At 45.1% G+C, this 15112-nt stretch overlaps 3 protein-coding genes across 5 annotated transcripts in view; 1 reads left to right on the top strand and 2 right to left on the bottom strand.

Moving 5' to 3' along the window:
• The window catches only part of nhsl1b (NHS-like 1b), a 75558-nt gene extending 73221 nt beyond the window's left edge, over window positions 1–2337 (bottom strand). Inside the window, exon 1 of one of the 2 annotated variants that reach the window (XM_047022295.1) lies at window positions 1714–2337. In XM_047022295.1, the coding sequence (XP_046878251.1) occupies window positions 1714–2044 (331 nt within the window). In that variant the 5' untranslated portion in view covers window positions 2045–2337. The remainder of the gene's footprint in view (window positions 1–1713) is intronic. The other variant, XM_047022297.1, reaches the window with a different exon arrangement.
• A 1345-nt stretch (window positions 2338–3682) lies between these two features.
• On the bottom strand, window positions 3683–11607 carry acbd3 (acyl-Coenzyme A binding domain containing 3). Of its 2 annotated transcripts, none has more exons than XM_047021798.1 (8): window positions 11285–11607; window positions 9312–9453; window positions 8803–8943; window positions 8085–8243; window positions 7776–7950; window positions 7443–7686; window positions 6473–6766; window positions 3683–6348 (listed from the first exon to the last, which is right to left on the bottom strand). In XM_047021798.1, the coding sequence occupies exons 1-8, from the start codon at window positions 11559–11561 to the stop codon at window positions 6134–6136; spliced, it is 1647 nt and encodes a 548-aa protein (XP_046877754.1). In that variant the 5' UTR covers window positions 11562–11607; the 3' UTR covers window positions 3683–6133. The 2 variants fall into 2 exon arrangements, with proteins under 2 accessions (XP_046877754.1, XP_046877755.1); XM_047021799.1 differs by having other exon boundaries at window positions 6473–6763.
• A 2120-nt stretch (window positions 11608–13727) lies between these two features.
• Window positions 13728–15080, top strand: mixl1 (Mix paired-like homeobox). The gene is made up of 3 exons (XM_047021502.1): window positions 13728–13824; window positions 13949–14172; window positions 14278–15080. Exons 1-3 carry the CDS (start codon window positions 13728–13730, stop codon window positions 14941–14943), a joined length of 987 nt encoding a protein of 328 aa, XP_046877458.1. The 3' UTR covers window positions 14944–15080.
• The last annotated feature ends 32 nt before the right edge of the window (window positions 15081–15112 follow it).

The following is a 15112-nucleotide window of genomic DNA, read 5'->3' as shown; positions in this document are numbered from 1 at the left end:
GACCAGGGCACATCTGAACACTGTAAGACAGGGCACATCTGAACACTGTAAGACAGGGCACATCTGAACACTGTAAGACAGGGCACATCTGAACACTGTAAGACAGGGCACATCTGAACACTGTAAGACAGGGCACATCTGAACACTGTAAGACAGGGCACATCTGAACACTGTAAGAGGATAGGTTTACCTTTGCCAGCTGTTTGTGATAAATGGTCATTTGTGTGTGTGCATGGTAATGTGCTTTTGAGATACATCCTGTGGAGAATAGGGTGATAATGGATTGGGTACATGGCGTATCTAGTGACACATAGCAGTGTATAGCCTATATTCTGTATGGTATTATCCTGGTATTTTCTTACTTCCTTAACCAGTAAGCAGAGTATCTGGTACCGAAAGGCTATGTGACCCATAAAGAAGCTATCTGCTATCAAAAGGGTTCTAAGCAGATTTTTGGAGGTGCAAGATGATGTAGCTTACTGTATAACCCCCTCTCTTCCCCTCTGTCACACAAAAACAGCTCTGGAAGCTGTCTGCATAACTTATCATTCAACATTACTCAGGGAGCTGCATGGTGTGTGTGTGTGTGTGTGTGTGTGTGTGTGTGTGTGTTTGTGTGTGTGTGTGTGTGTGTGTGTGGGTGTGGGTCTGGGTGTGTGTGTGTGTCTGTTTGAATTATATTCAGTAACTAATGAAGACATAAATAGGCCTAAAGAAGGGTCAGTTTGTCAGGGCGCAGCCTCATGATCGTCCCTTAACCGGCCACACGAAACGTTGATCAGGGTGAGAGGGCTGGTCAGAGGGCCCATTAAATAAGTAATACTATGAGCAAACTTCAAATGGTCAATCCGGCCTTTGTCAGCTTATCTTTTGAGGTAGACGTATCCATTTACCTATTTCGAGAATATAAAAGAGCCACTTTAACTCAATCAAAGTAGTAAGATAATAACTTACACTAACCAGCAAGTGACAGTGAATTTCCAAACCTATTTCACTAAAACAAAGAGGCCTAAAATGACACCTCAACGTGGGTGACAGAAGCTGGCTTCAAAGCCTACATCATCAACGTTTTAGTCAACATGATCTGGTTACATTAGTGAATGCAGCAGTCCTAGCTAATGCTTTTTCACAACAACATTGTTCATTTGTCCCTCGTCATCTCAGAAGTAACAGACTTCACAGACACGCATGTCCTCGAAGTCCAAATGTTGCTTTAAAGCCATCGCCACAGGCGCCCCATGCTTGCCCAGATGGTCAGTGCGTTGCAGGGAATCCATCACTTTTGACGGGAACCACGTCCGTAGAAAAACGTTAAGTCCATCTCCTATAGGCAACCATGTGTTGACGCGACAGTGTCACGCCCTCTCTCTGTTTTCATTTTGACATCATCTGTCACAATCACTTTTAATTATTCATGAGAATTTGTGTTTTAGCCCTTAATTAGTTATATTTTGTTAGGCTACATTAAATCATCATACACTGTAACAAAAGTAATGGGACAAATATGATCAATGGGTCAATTAGTATACTTGAGTAGGCCTAGTTCCATACACATTTGTAGGATGTTTACATCTTAAATGCTTACATGTTCCATTAATTAATGCACTTATTGGTTTGGGGCTGCGACAATGTTGCTTTGTGCAGCCAGAAAGTATCCAAACAACGACATCGTTTGTTGATAGTTACTAACATTGTTGTTTTGATTGTACTTACGGATTTTGATTTTCTTGTGGTCGAACTTGCAGACTGTATTCTGTAAAGTTTCCAGGCGTTGTTGAATCCTGCGGGACCTTTGAAACACCATTCCAGCTTCCATTTCAATCCCAAGGAATATGTCGCTTGCATTTCTCGATAGGTCAGAAAGTTGATGAATTATATTCATCATTGTATGACAGCAAACTTCATCCAAAGACGAAAATAGTACATTTTTCTTAAGTTTGCGCCCATCCAGCACGACGTAGCCCACATCTTCACCGGGTGTCCCATCCCTTCGGGGCAACCTACTCACGCGCCGCGGCTCCACGGTTCTTTGGTGGAAAGGCATTTTTAACGATATCCAGCGAGGTTGTAATGCAAAACGGCTGTTCGTACCTTTATAGCCTACATTAAAATCCAACAAAGAGTTTTGATCTTGTTTTTGTTTGGGAACCTACATGATCTTTATATCCCGCCATATTTTTCAAAGGATGCGATTTCAGATGAAGGCTACTCGAGTCGTTGCTCCAAAGTCTATTCATATTCAACTACACCAGCAGAAAAACACCGCTCGCCCAGAAGAAAAAGTAGAAAAGTATATATAAAACATGGAGGGGAACCACCTGTAGCAACTGGAACTGGATTCCGACAGGCCGTCCTTGGGATGTGGAGGAAAAGTTTACCTGACTCTCGCTTGAATGGAGCTGCGGCTCAATGGAAAATCAGGACTGGATTTAGCTACCCATAAAGAATTTGCACTGAGCAAATGGCCACCAGCCTACTATTGACTCTTACCGTTGATGTAGCCTAGGCCTACTGCTTATTTGTTCTTGTGTTGAAACTTATGTAAATATGTTGCGTTCTATATTCTGGTGGCTGCAGCTACACAAACTGCCTCTCTTAGAACATACGTTATATGATCCTCTTGCCAAGTTATAGGTAGATTTATCGATTTAGTGTAGAATACACTGGCATTCCTGAAATTATTTCAACCCGAACCACTCGTTAAACTTCACATTTAGACTGATGTCAGCATTCCTGCATGTGTTTCCTGGCAAACTACACTCAAACTCGCATAGAAATCCCACGGCTAAACAAATAATAGTAGATTCTGACAGTTTGTGTGTGCATGGTCCAAATAACTGAACACAATAGAGCAATGTCCAATTGACAAAGTTGGGTTATTCCTGACACTCTTCTAATCAGGAATTTTATTCCACTGAATACCCTAAAACGTAGTATTTATGCCCCCTAGTGGTGACAGGGGACATTATTCATATTTAAAAACATATTTTTTTAAATCAAGGCCACTGTGCTGACAAAACAAATCACAGCATCGTTTTGGCAACAACAGTTCTAGAAATTCTTATTTGAAATCATCATGAAAAAAAATATGTAAACCGTTTGGGAGGATAAATCTGTCAGTGTTGCCCTGTTCCTCATGACTACAGAGATAGCAGTGAACGGGTGGTTGACAGGATGGCTGGTTCTGTTTGTCTTTTCATGAGTCATTTCCCTTTGGTACAGTGTTCCAGTTGGTTGTGCTGAGAAAGATAACAAACCTGGTGAATCCTTTGACCACAAAATACCACAGAGATCTGTTAAACAGTCACGCAATATTGCACTGGAATCATACAGATTGCAGATGTTTTTGATTAATAATGATGGATCCACTCACCAGACCAAAGCCACGTAAAAAAAGGGGGTTGAACCTGAAACTTCTAGATCCTCAAATACTCATCACTGAGGTATACCCATCGCAACTGTTTAGAGCAGCTTGAAGTGTTTTGAACATCCATTTTAAAATCCTTTCTATGGAACTAAAGCTCCCTTCAATCACTGTGTGAAAGCGGTCCACCCAGCCGGTTGTGGCTGTGCTTGATCATAATATACAAAAGTATAAATATGAACCAAGTGTATGAGGGTACACTTTGGCAAGATAGGTACAGAACCCGTGAATAAATGGGAAGTAAAAGAGCCACTCACAGATAGTTGAACATAGGTTTAATCAAGATTAAATATATGCCCAAGAAATCCTCAAACCCATATAGATCAAAATGAGTTAAAGCAATACAAAAAGATGAGCTTCTCTGTCATGTCATAGTCAATCGGTTTGAGCATTCTTCATTTCAAACGTTCCGTTTTGGGTTAAAATGTACATTATATTCTCATTCATTATACTTTATAGTGCATCAATGCTCAACCTATGGTCATCTTCAAAGTTTACAACCCACACATAAACCCATTTATATAATTATTTACAAACAAGGCTTAAACAATCTCAATCAATCCTTTACCATTTGGTGACTCAGAAGAAGTAAATAAACATTACACATTGAGGGAGCTCAGTTTTGGATACCCGTCTCCAAGCCTTGATTTCACCATGGCAAGTGGCATTCTGGGACATTTACAGAACCGAAACCGAATTCCTATCCTGACGCAAACGATTCCACCATCAGACAAGTCCAGCAGAGGGCGCTAGTGCGTGGACTGGAATCAGCCCGGGGTCTAACTGAGTATTGGCTCCTGCCTGAATTCACCGAACGCCAATTATGAACACCGTCAAATCATGGTAAATGAGTGTTAGTGGGAAGTCTCACATTCTGAAACCCAATCAGGGATTGGGAATTGGAACGTCTTCCTGAACAGGGTTCCAATTCCCCAAAACAGCTTCTTCTCCAACCATGAGTCTCTCAGGAGGTGAAGCACACGTCAAAGTGACTCCAACACCCCCTGGTGGATGTCTCTGACTTCAAGTGATGAACAAAGCATGCAGATGACGGGGTTGTGAGCAATCTGGACAACACAACGCATGGCAAAGAAACAAACAACTAGAGATCGTAACGACTTCAAAACCAGCTTAAGGAGGTCCAAAACAAAAACGTGGTTAATAACTGATAGCTTGACCAATGACATGAGACCTAGATTATCTCTGGGTTAGTGATAGAACTTAGTCATGTTATATTTGAGATGACCATCTGAATCCATCCATAGAAATGAAGAGATCAATCCAGGAATCCAGCAAATACTAGTTGTTCCACTGTGGGAGTACTGACAGATAATGTAACAGTGACACGACCAAAGGAAAAGGCAGGACATCTTGTTAGCTGTCAGTTACGGGTCCAAAATCTGGTTGACCACTCCACAACCTTCAGTGGTCAACAGAGCCCACGGTCCTAAGACCACACAGCAGATGTGTTCCAATACCACGACCGGACTCCTGACCTCGTCTCCTGACCGCCATGGTCATTTAAAAGGTGTGAGGTTGTTTAGCAGTAGACACAAAGGAAAGGTAACATGGAAAAGGTAACATTACAAGTATTGGAAACCATCCTTGTGGACTCTTGCAACACAGGGCTTCCTGTCTGGAGATGAAGTACACCGATAGAGCAACGTGCGGACACAACAAAAATATGTATACCTATTCTACACGAAAGGGAGGATAATAAATATGTATTAAATGCTTTTGAACAACCTCGCCCCGTTCCGCGTTCTTTAGAGATGCCCGACTTTACAAGACCTTCACCGGACGAGTCAGACAACTCCCCACTCTTCCCACTGCCAGTCCCAAACCCCCAAGCCCAACCAGAACCCAACGCAACCGCTGAACGACTGGCCCCTACTCTAGCACACTGCATGTCAGAGAGGATTTTTCTAGCAGGAAAGAAAACGGGTAACGGCTTTAACGTATTGTAACTGAGGTGACATGTGAACTGCTAACAACTGTCCAATTCTAGTCAGATGTCAAATGTACGAGATATAGAGGCTAGCGGCAAGTTTGGGACTGGGCCGAACTCTATTCCACTGTTGTGTTGCCACTGGCGATGTGACTGGGTGCAGAGACTCCATCCCATTTCAAAGTGTGTGACCTCCTGGGGGCCGAAGAGGGGCTGTTCTCTAGACCAAAGGCCTAGGTGCTGTAGTATGCCTGCGTATCTTCGGCTGGACGTTTGGCTCACATGAACCCTTCAATGGGCTGGCCACATTCGTATTCACGCTAATCAGCTTCACTCAGACAGAAGCAGCACCCGTAAGACAACAGGCTGGGGGGGAGGGGGGGTTGCCGGACAGTGGGGGAGAAACACAAGAGACCCGAGTCTTGGAGTAGTCCAAGACTCGGAGAAAAGGAGCGAGCGAATACACTGAAGGAATAACTCTCCCCCTGGACTCCCACATGTATTCACACACACAAAGAAACACACACACACAAAACCACAAACCCACAGTCCCGTCTTCTAACTAAGGCTCCGGGTGCGTCTCTTCGTCCCCCTCTGGTGGTGTCGTCCAGAACACTTCCTGTGGCATCCTCCCCTCCTCCTCTCCCCTCCTCGCCTCCCACTTTCAAACACACACACACACACACACCGTTTACTCACACAGACCACCCCCTCTCCCACACACACACACACGTGCCACATCTCTCAGTCTGTCCCCAGGTTTATCTGGTGTAGTAGACCCTGTAGTAGACGCTCTTCGAGCGCCACAGAGAGTAGGAGTTGTCAAACTTGAGCAGGTAGACTCCGCGGCCCGGGTACTGGTGGCTGCCGGCGTACACCTCCTCGTGACAATCCCGCCTGTACACGGGCACGATCTCGTCCACCTGGGGCTTGCCCGCCTCCTTCTTGGCCTTCTCCTCCTCGCTGGGGGGGTCGCCTGCGGAGGGGGTCGGAAGCAGCGGAAGGCGTTTCGGGTTTTACTACGTTCGGCGCTTATGACGCCCCTACGGCGCCTTCCTCTAGGGGGGGAGGGGGGGGGGGGGTTGCGAGAGCGCGCTTACCGTCCTCGTCCTCGTCCTCGTCGCTGGACTCGCTGACGTGCACGCTGACAGAGGCGTTGGCCGCGTCCGTCCACTCGAAGAAGACGCCGAAGCCGATGTCGTAGTGGTCGGTGGCAAACTCCCAGAAGAGGTAGGAGCCCTCCTCGTGCGTGGGCACGCGCACCGTCACCACCTCGCCCCGGCCCACCGTGATCACGCTGTCCACGTCCTGGCGGATCTTCTCCTTGAAGTCCTTGATCTGGGGGCGCGTCCACATGGAGGGCGCCGCGATGACGGGCGGGGAGTCGGGGCCTGCTGGAGGGAGGGCGGGGGAGGGAGGTGAGAAAGAAGGGGGGCGAACGAGAGAAAGAGAGAGGGAGGGAGAGAGGGAGAGTAAATAAGTAAGTTAGACTTTATTTATATAGCACTTTTCATACAAGAATTGCAGCTCTAAGTGCTTTACATAAAATCAACAAAAACAATAGTACAAGTGTTGGTCTAAGTAGCCGCACTCAGGCAGGAGGGAGGGAGCGAGGGAGCGAGCGAGCGAGGGAGGGCAATTGGGGGAGGGAGGGGGGGGACACAAAAAGAGACAGTGGGAAGGTTAGATGATTAAAAAAAAAGTTTGAAGAGTTTTTTTACATCATGCTTCCCAAAACATCTTGTGTCTGCATGTGATACTAGTTGTCATCATGCTTCCCAAAACATCTTGTGTCTGCATGTGATACTGGTAGACAATAGACAGTCCAATAAAGAAAGACGCTATTACTTATGAATGAGACTAGCTACACGGCTCCATTCCAAATCTGCACCCTTCACAATCCTGCATGTGCAGCATGGATAATGGCGACTCCTCGTAGACAGTACGAGCTGGGGGAGAGATCACTTTCACCTACTTATAACCTCTCCTTCCATCGACAAGACCACAAGGGGATACGTCTAGAGTTTCTGGCTCGGAACAAAGCCCTCTGTGTGTGTGTGTGTGTTCTACCTGTACTGATCGGCCCATTCTCCGTGACCTCGTCAGCGGGCTCAGGTTCCGGCTCCATCTCCATGCTCTCCGAGTGCGAGTCTGACTGGCCATTGAGCGTGGGGGCCTCCTCTCCAGCAGGGGGCGCTGCCACGGCGGGGGGGGACGCCACAGCGGCAACAACAGCAGCAGCAGCAGGCGGCTCTCCACCGGCCTCCAGGGTGGCCTGGGCCACCGCATCTTCCTGCTGCTTCTGGAACGCCGCCTGCAAGGGGGGGGGGGTGATTAGTGGCTGTGTGGGGCAGTGAGTTGTTTTGAGTATGTTTGTTTCTTGTACAGTATGTGTGTGTGTACCTGCTGCTGGGCTAGTTGGACCTGGTAGAGCTGCTGCATGTACTGCTGGTAGTGCTGCTCCTGCAGCTGTCTGATGAGGCCCAGCTGCTGCTCTGAGCTGTCGGGGTACTGCTGGGCAGCGTACTGCTGGAACTGCACCGCCGTCTGGGCGTTCAGAGCCGCCATGATCTGCTGTCTGATTTGATCAAAAAAATACCATTTTAAAAAGGTGCAGATGAAAGGGAGAATACCAAACGCAGAGAGGTGCAGGTGTGGAGAGAGGAGCACGGATGATCCCTGGCACCTTCACACACACACACACACACGTACTTCTGTTGCTCCACCCGTAGCCTCTCCTCCTCGGCCTGCCTCCGGTCTTCCTCCGCCCGTTTCAGTTTGTCCTCGTCCTCCCGCCTCCGCGTCTCCTCCTCCTGCCGCCGGCGCTCCCTCTCCTCCTCCTCCCTGCGCTGACGCTCCTCCTCGTCCCTCCTGAGGCGGGGGGAAACACCGGCGCAACAGACACGCGTTTGTGAGATGGCAGCTCAATGACCACTGGACACACACACACACACAAGGTCAAGTTCGGGTTTCACCTTTGGCTGCTATCTCTGTACATTTACACTGGTATGTACTTCTAATTGTATACAGAGTGTATTTAGGAAGCACAGGAAACGGTGCCAGCTATTTCGATCGGCTCGCATCGCCAGATGTCTCTCGCACACTAAAGTAGCATTGACTGCACAGCTTCATTTGAAATCTGTGTGTGGCGTATAATAACAATTTGTCAATTTAGCAGATTTGAGTGGATTAATCCAAAGTGTCGTACAGGGGGGAGATTTATTTTATTGTATATTTTAATTCTATTCCACTTCGTATTGCTAGTTTATGTACCCTTAGTATAGTTAGACCACATATTTAAATTTAAGATTCCTATATGTTTATTGTATGCTCCTTCCTGCCAAAGCACCATCCCTTTCTGATTGTGATCTGAAGCAGCGACCTTCAGATGTGCAGTGGAACACTCTGGCCCTGAGCTGCCGGAGCTCACCGTTTCCTCTCCTGCTCCTCCTTCTCGATCTGGTGGGACGTGACGTAGGGGGCAAACAGGTTGCAGCACTTATTTAACAGCTTGACAAACTCCACCATGGCCTCCTCCTTCTCCATGTTCCCTAAGGTGGCCCACTCTTTCCTGGAGGAAAGGACAAGAAATGGACAATACAACAAAAAAACAAAAGAGAGATGGCGAGGGAGTCAGTGGTGAGGTTTCAGCGTAGACTTAGGATGTGGTTAAAAGAACATCTGCTGACTTTCTGAACTCTCCAACCCTTCAGCCAGAACAGGGACTGGAAATGTGAGCGCGAGTTGCTGACTTGCTTAAAGTACTGATAGCATGGTGAGGATAGGAAAAGCTCTGCTCCTTGCATTTCCTGCAGTGTTCCTAAACCACAGCACAGCACATTGGCTGAAGCCTACACCAGAGATCAAAGATCACACACACACACAGGCAGCCAAGCCCTCCTCCGCTCCTTCACTCCCTCCCTCCTTGAGACTGTTTACCTGCGGTCGTTGCCCAGAACATCAAAGAAGCCAACTTCAGGGGAGGCTTCCGGGTTGTAGGGCCCCAGCAACACCTGCTTGTGCAGCGCCACCAAGCGGAGCTTCTCCTCGTAGGTGGGGTGGAAGGCCTTGCCATCTTTGTCTGAGGAGAACCACACAGCAGAGTTCTAAACTCAACACCGATTTAATGGAGACGTCATTGTTGTAGTGTCCACATAACTGATATGTAAAAATAAAAAATTCTCTAGACAAACCCTGAAATGCAGTTAATGGGTTATAGCTAGTTAGTTCCTACAGGACTTGTGGGGACTAACTATGACACTGAGTTACCATAGATAGTGAATTAATGTCAGAAACAATCATCTTTGCATGTCGGACATTGGGTTTGTATTGCCCCGGGCCTCTATCAAAACAGGTCAAATAACAAGTTACAATATATGTTTATATGGGAAATACCCTTAGGGTCAAACTTGTGGGAGTAACTTAATCGGCGAACCCGCATTTAGAACCGGTTTGCACATTGTCTGAAGTGATTAGCAGTTTCCCACACATTTAACAATGAGGCTAATTAAAGAAAGGACCACCATAGGCCCAGTTCTTGTACTGCTCCATTCCAATCCAACATAACACTGAGATGTTTATTTTGTCAACACACAACATGGATGGATTGCTCCTTAGCTGTGGCTTCTTCCTACTAAAGAATTAAAGAATTAAACTAAAGAATGACATGCTCGCATCATTCTTTTTAGAGTACACACTATTGGCCCTCTCACTTTATGTCGATGACTTAGCAGTTACCTTTCTCCTATCTCTGTCCTGTAAGGCCAATGCTCGATGAGTAGTAGTGATACACGGCCATAGATGGTACAAGCTCACTTACACCCGGACATTAACAGACATGCAGGGAATGTGAATGGAGATGTGTCTGAAACATGAGCATTACAGGCTCAGACCCCTTTTCCAGTTTATTCCATTGGCTGTGAAATATACAGTATGCACATTGGATCACTTAGAAGGAAAGATGTACTTGCACTTTCCCGTTGATTGGAGCACTTAACACGTAGGAAAGCTACAGATGAACAGGCTTTCAGACCTCAATTATACAGTAAAACATCCATAAACGTTCATGTCTGTAGCCTAGGGTTAATCAAGAACTAGCTTCGAAAAACTACCCTACACACGGTTAATGCTTGAAAACCTAATGAATGGTACAGGCAATCATTTTGTGTCGCTGTCTGATGTGTGTGATCGTGTGTCGTGTCTGTTTATAATGGCGTTGGGACAAGTATGTGTAGGGAGCGAGATTGTAAAGTAACACTCCCTCCATGGTGGCAGGGCCATGAATGACAGATGGGTGTGCGTGTCTTCTAACAACCTACCAAACAAGCTTCTGGGTCACCATACAGTCGGTTACTACGTGGCCACTTTGATTAATGCTTCAAGTTAATGTCTCCTACACTCATCTACATCATTTAAGATTGTCGAAGCTTTAGGATACGTTAATCTAGGATTTCATCAACTTAATCTCTAATAGGCAGCTGACCAGCTAGCTAGACAGAATTTCGATTTAGAAGCGAATTTAATTAGCGCCACTAGCCTACGTATGCTCGTCTAGCTATCTTGGTAAGCATGTTATGTGGATGTATGGCACCATATTAAGTGGATGGAATTAATCAAACTCGATTGGTACTTGGTTTTGACACTTAATGTTATACTAGAGCAAGGTAGCAGCTACTGTAACGTTATTATAAGAATGTATTGGGGTAGCAATGAATACTCTTGTGGCTAACTAGCCTAGCCTAACAACCCATGTTTGCAATCAGATCCGACTGCTAGCTACCTAGCATGCACAAACGTTTACTGGCCAACATAGGCTACTAGGTATTACGTTTGTCCTGGGTGAAACACGATTGCCATTTCAATATGCCTTGTGTAGTCCCCAAATTGGAATACACAGTAACTACAGCCTATACCTTTGAAGAATTTCAGCGCTAGTCCGTAAAGCTCCAGCAAAGGAAAGCCCCATTTCCTCTCTATCGTGGATTTGGCAGTCTCGCCCTCCTCTCCATCCTCGCCATCGGTGGCTGTCTGCTCCTCGGTCCTCTGCTCTGCCAACTCTGGGTCAGGTTCCGTGACCTGTTCTTGCTCACCCTCGGGGTCGGGACTAAGGGTGAGGCCGTCGATTGAGACCTCGAGCCGGCTAGAACTGCCATTGTTGAGGTCGCCGCTCTGAACCTCTGTCGCCATCATGCAGAATGTCAGCTGAAGCGGCCACGTACTTACTTCCGTTTTCGTTTGGCGGATGTTCTCGTAGATCGAGACGTAAAGTACTGACGTAGAAACATCGCGTAACTAAGCAACACGGCACATGTATAATTATTTATATTATTTGTATTATTAATTTGGATTTATTTGTACAGATGCCATAATAACATTGATCTTTTGCCAGAAGTTTTGATTTGTTGTTGACAAAATATACATCCTGTAGTACACACAAAGGGGGTGGGGTTAGGTGTGTGGGGGGGGGATTAGGCCTACATGTATTTCATTAACTACACTGGTTTTAAAACAGCAACACATTCAGACCAACTTAATAGAGCGAACGCTGATTGTTGGCATACCTTCGCAAATCTCTCTCGTCGGGGCCATTTCCAAGTCTGTCTCAATAGATAGCCTAGTGGCCACTCTCAAGGTGTGAAATGTCCAGTCTAGGCTGTAGGCATGGCTGAGAGCTCCTGAGAGTCATTACTTTGTCTTTGTGTCGCGATGTTTAAACTTCCATGAATGTGTTTGATGTTGAATGTTGGCTTTGCGAACCACAAAGTCTGTGAGTTAATCACAACTGAACTTTCTAATGCTTTTAATTAATTAATTAATTAATTGGTAGCGTAACAGGCAAGGCCAAGTGTCAAAGTCAGTAGGCTACTGTGACGACAAACAAGAATAGGCCTACTGTGTCAAATGTTTTGGTTGTGATAAAATACTACAACATAATAGCCTACTAAGCGGCATGTTTTGTTTATCATATTTGTCTAGCCCACAGTATGTTATTTTACCAACAAAAAAGGGACGTAATATGCTGCGTAGGCTATTAGCTGATGTCTCAAGTCAAAGAGAATGGACTGACAAAGAACCAACAAAACCAGCCTATAGCCTAGCCTGCTAGACAATTTCAAAAGATCATCAGAATTCCTTTCAATATGTATTTATAGACTATAGCTCAGAGAAGAATCCTGTCTGCATAGCACACAAGTCTACATTTTTGGTAGCCTATATATGATAGGCCTACGTCTAAGACTAATCTAGGGTAGCCTATGGGCTTGTCTATACAATTTTACAAGATAAATGTAGCCTATGAAATTCTCCCAACATGTAAATTAGGCTACATTTAGGATATATTTGGAATCAGGTTTAAATAACCCACATTTTATGAGATCGTGTAATATTTGTATTCGTGTAATATTTGTATTTTATATTGTATTTTATACTAGAAATTGGCAACTTATATTTTATTTTATGGCAACTTATGTTGTATTTTATAGTATATTTTATTTTATTGTATATTTTATTTTAATTGTATTCCACTTAGTATTGCTAGTTTATGTATTCTTAGTATAGTTAGACCATATATCTAAATTTAAGATTCCTATATGTTTATTGTATGCACCTTCCTGCCAAAGCAAATCCCTTGTCTGTGCAAACTTTCATGGCGAATAAATCCCTTTCTGATTCTGATTAAAGACTGCAGACTAACGTGTGCAGCAGACCAATGGCCTATTCAATCGACCCCCCACAGTTCATTGGGGACTGGAGAGGAAGCCCATTCAATGTCAACTTCTGCATCTTTGAACTGGATTTGTGTATTAGATCAGCTTTCTTTGTGATGAGAAGGGAGTGAATGATTCATCATTTCTATAAATCAGGCCGACGTTCAAAATCAAATAGTTTTTATGCCAGATGTATATGTGTATCAAGGTTAGTATAAGCCTAAAATTAAAAAAATAATAAAAGATGCCTCTATGAAGCCCATACTAAATGAAAAGGCAATGACAAAATGCAACTTAAACATTCTGGAGATCCAGTGTCTGAACTTCTGACCGTCTCTTTCTTGGTACACTAATGGTCCAGGAACTACATCCCTTGAAGCGGATAATTGTTTTCTCATGAAATGTGTATTGAGCGTGCATATTCCATTAAAACGACCTTAGCTCACGCCGTCATTCAGGGTGTCACTTGTTCACACATTTAGCTCGCCACTGGGCGCGTCTGATGTCGTGTGTAAAGCTGTTTCAGTGCCAGCCGTTTCTAATGGCCCGCACGTTAACACGTCCCTTTGATCACAAGATGACCGTGATGAATATAAGACCAGCAACAAGTCGTTGAAGCCATTTAGAGTCTGGGAATAAGATGAGCAACATGTCTTCGGTCCATGGAAAACTGCGGGTCGGAGACTTCAGTCAGTTCCAGATGCATCATGAGGGACATCTGGATAGAAGCAGCGTGGCGCATTCAGGTGTGTGAGTAGCCTAGGCCCCGGGGCAGTAAATGGGGGCTCTTTTTTTAATAGCATATAGCATATCACAAAGTATTTTAATATTGTGTTCATACTCATGCAATTCTGTGTTTATTTCATACAGATTACAGTGCCAGTGGCATGGTAAACTTCAACTGTAGGCCTACAATCTCTACTGGGCCAAGAGCGGACAGTATGGCTTTGCTGACCCATCGGAGAAAGAGAACCAACTTCACCCAACCGCAGATTGAGGTGCTTGAGAAGGTTTATTCGGACACCCAGTACCCTGACATCTACCTTCGTGAGAGACTGGAAACCCTTACTGGACTTCCAGAGTCCAGGATTCAGGTCGGCTACACTAATCCTTACTTTCTATTGAAACTAAATGTGGCTACTATAGGCCTGGAAAAAAACAGGATACAACCAGAATATAACGAGCCGTTTGTTTTTCAGGTATGGTTCCAGAACCGCCGCGCAAAGTCCCGTCGCCAAGTTGGAACAACTGTAAAACTCAGTGGCGCCGTTTCAAAGGCTCCATCGGCGCTTCAGAATAGGATGCCCCAACAAGAGATGCAGAGATTGCCTAACTTCTCACAGGGGGACAACTTCCGACATCCACTCCATACCCGGACAGAGGAGGCTCACACTGCTACCCTTCCGGCGAAAACGGGAAGCTACGAGGACATCACAATCCCATCTGTCTACGACGCAGCCATTGAAGGAAACAGATGTAGGCCTATGGTCGATCAACAGGACGAGCTTGGTGTGGCAGGCCCATGCACTAATGTTCATTCTTATCTCAAAGAAAAAGGACAGTATCTCACCGCTCTAAATAGCAACGTGGGCCCAAAACATGTTCTAGTAGAGTATGACAACTTCCCACCAAACAAGACCATTGGGCCCGAGATGAAGGTGGTAATCCCTCCTATTCCATCACAGAACATCTTTAACAGGTCTTTGCCAATTCATGCTGCTTGTCAGGTCCAGCAACTTCAGGTCAAGACAAGGCCCAACTTCGATCAGTTCTCTCCAGACCGTGCAAACATTGTGCAAGAATTCTCTGATTCGGATTCCGATTGGGAAAACAGCACTATGGCCGGCTTTGGAGACTTTATTTGAACATTTTGTAAATTCTGGAAATGTTTACCAATTTAGTTTTTTTTTTTAACTCAACGTTTATGCCTTCAAAATGTGTGCACATTTAGTAAAAATAGACATGTATTTATTATAAAACGTTAATGTCCTATACCAATCATGCTAAATAAAATATGGAATATGTAATGTAACC

The sequence above is a fragment of the Hypomesus transpacificus genome, chromosome 6, assembly GCF_021917145.1.
Source record: "Hypomesus transpacificus isolate Combined female chromosome 6, fHypTra1, whole genome shotgun sequence".
Classification (NCBI taxonomy): Eukaryota; Metazoa; Chordata; class Actinopteri; order Osmeriformes; family Osmeridae; genus Hypomesus; species Hypomesus transpacificus.
The sequence above is the reverse complement of the archived record's forward strand: the minus strand, read 5'-3'. Positions and strand labels throughout refer to the sequence as shown.

Excerpts from the sequence above, each read along its gene's own strand:
- acbd3 (XM_047021798.1), bottom strand. The coding sequence starts at position 11,561 with ATGATGGCGACAGAGGTTCAGAGCGGCGACCTCAACAATGGCAGTTCT. Across the intron at positions 8,944-9,311 it reads GTTCTGGGCAACGACCGCAG|GAAAGAGTGGGCCACCTTAG; the intron begins GTAAACAGTCTC and ends CCTTTCCTCCAG. Across the intron at positions 7,687-7,775 it reads TCCAACTAGCCCAGCAGCAG|GCGGCGTTCCAGAAGCAGCA; the intron begins GTACACACACAC and ends CCCCCCTTGCAG.
- mixl1 (XM_047021502.1), top strand. The coding sequence starts at position 13,728 with ATGTCTTCGGTCCATGGAAAACTGCGGGTCGGAGACTTCAGTCAGTTC. Across the intron at positions 13,825-13,948 it reads AAGCAGCGTGGCGCATTCAG|ATTACAGTGCCAGTGGCATG; the intron begins GTGTGTGAGTAG and ends TATTTCATACAG. Across the intron at positions 14,173-14,277 it reads TTCCAGAGTCCAGGATTCAG|GTATGGTTCCAGAACCGCCG; the intron begins GTCGGCTACACT and ends TTTGTTTTTCAG.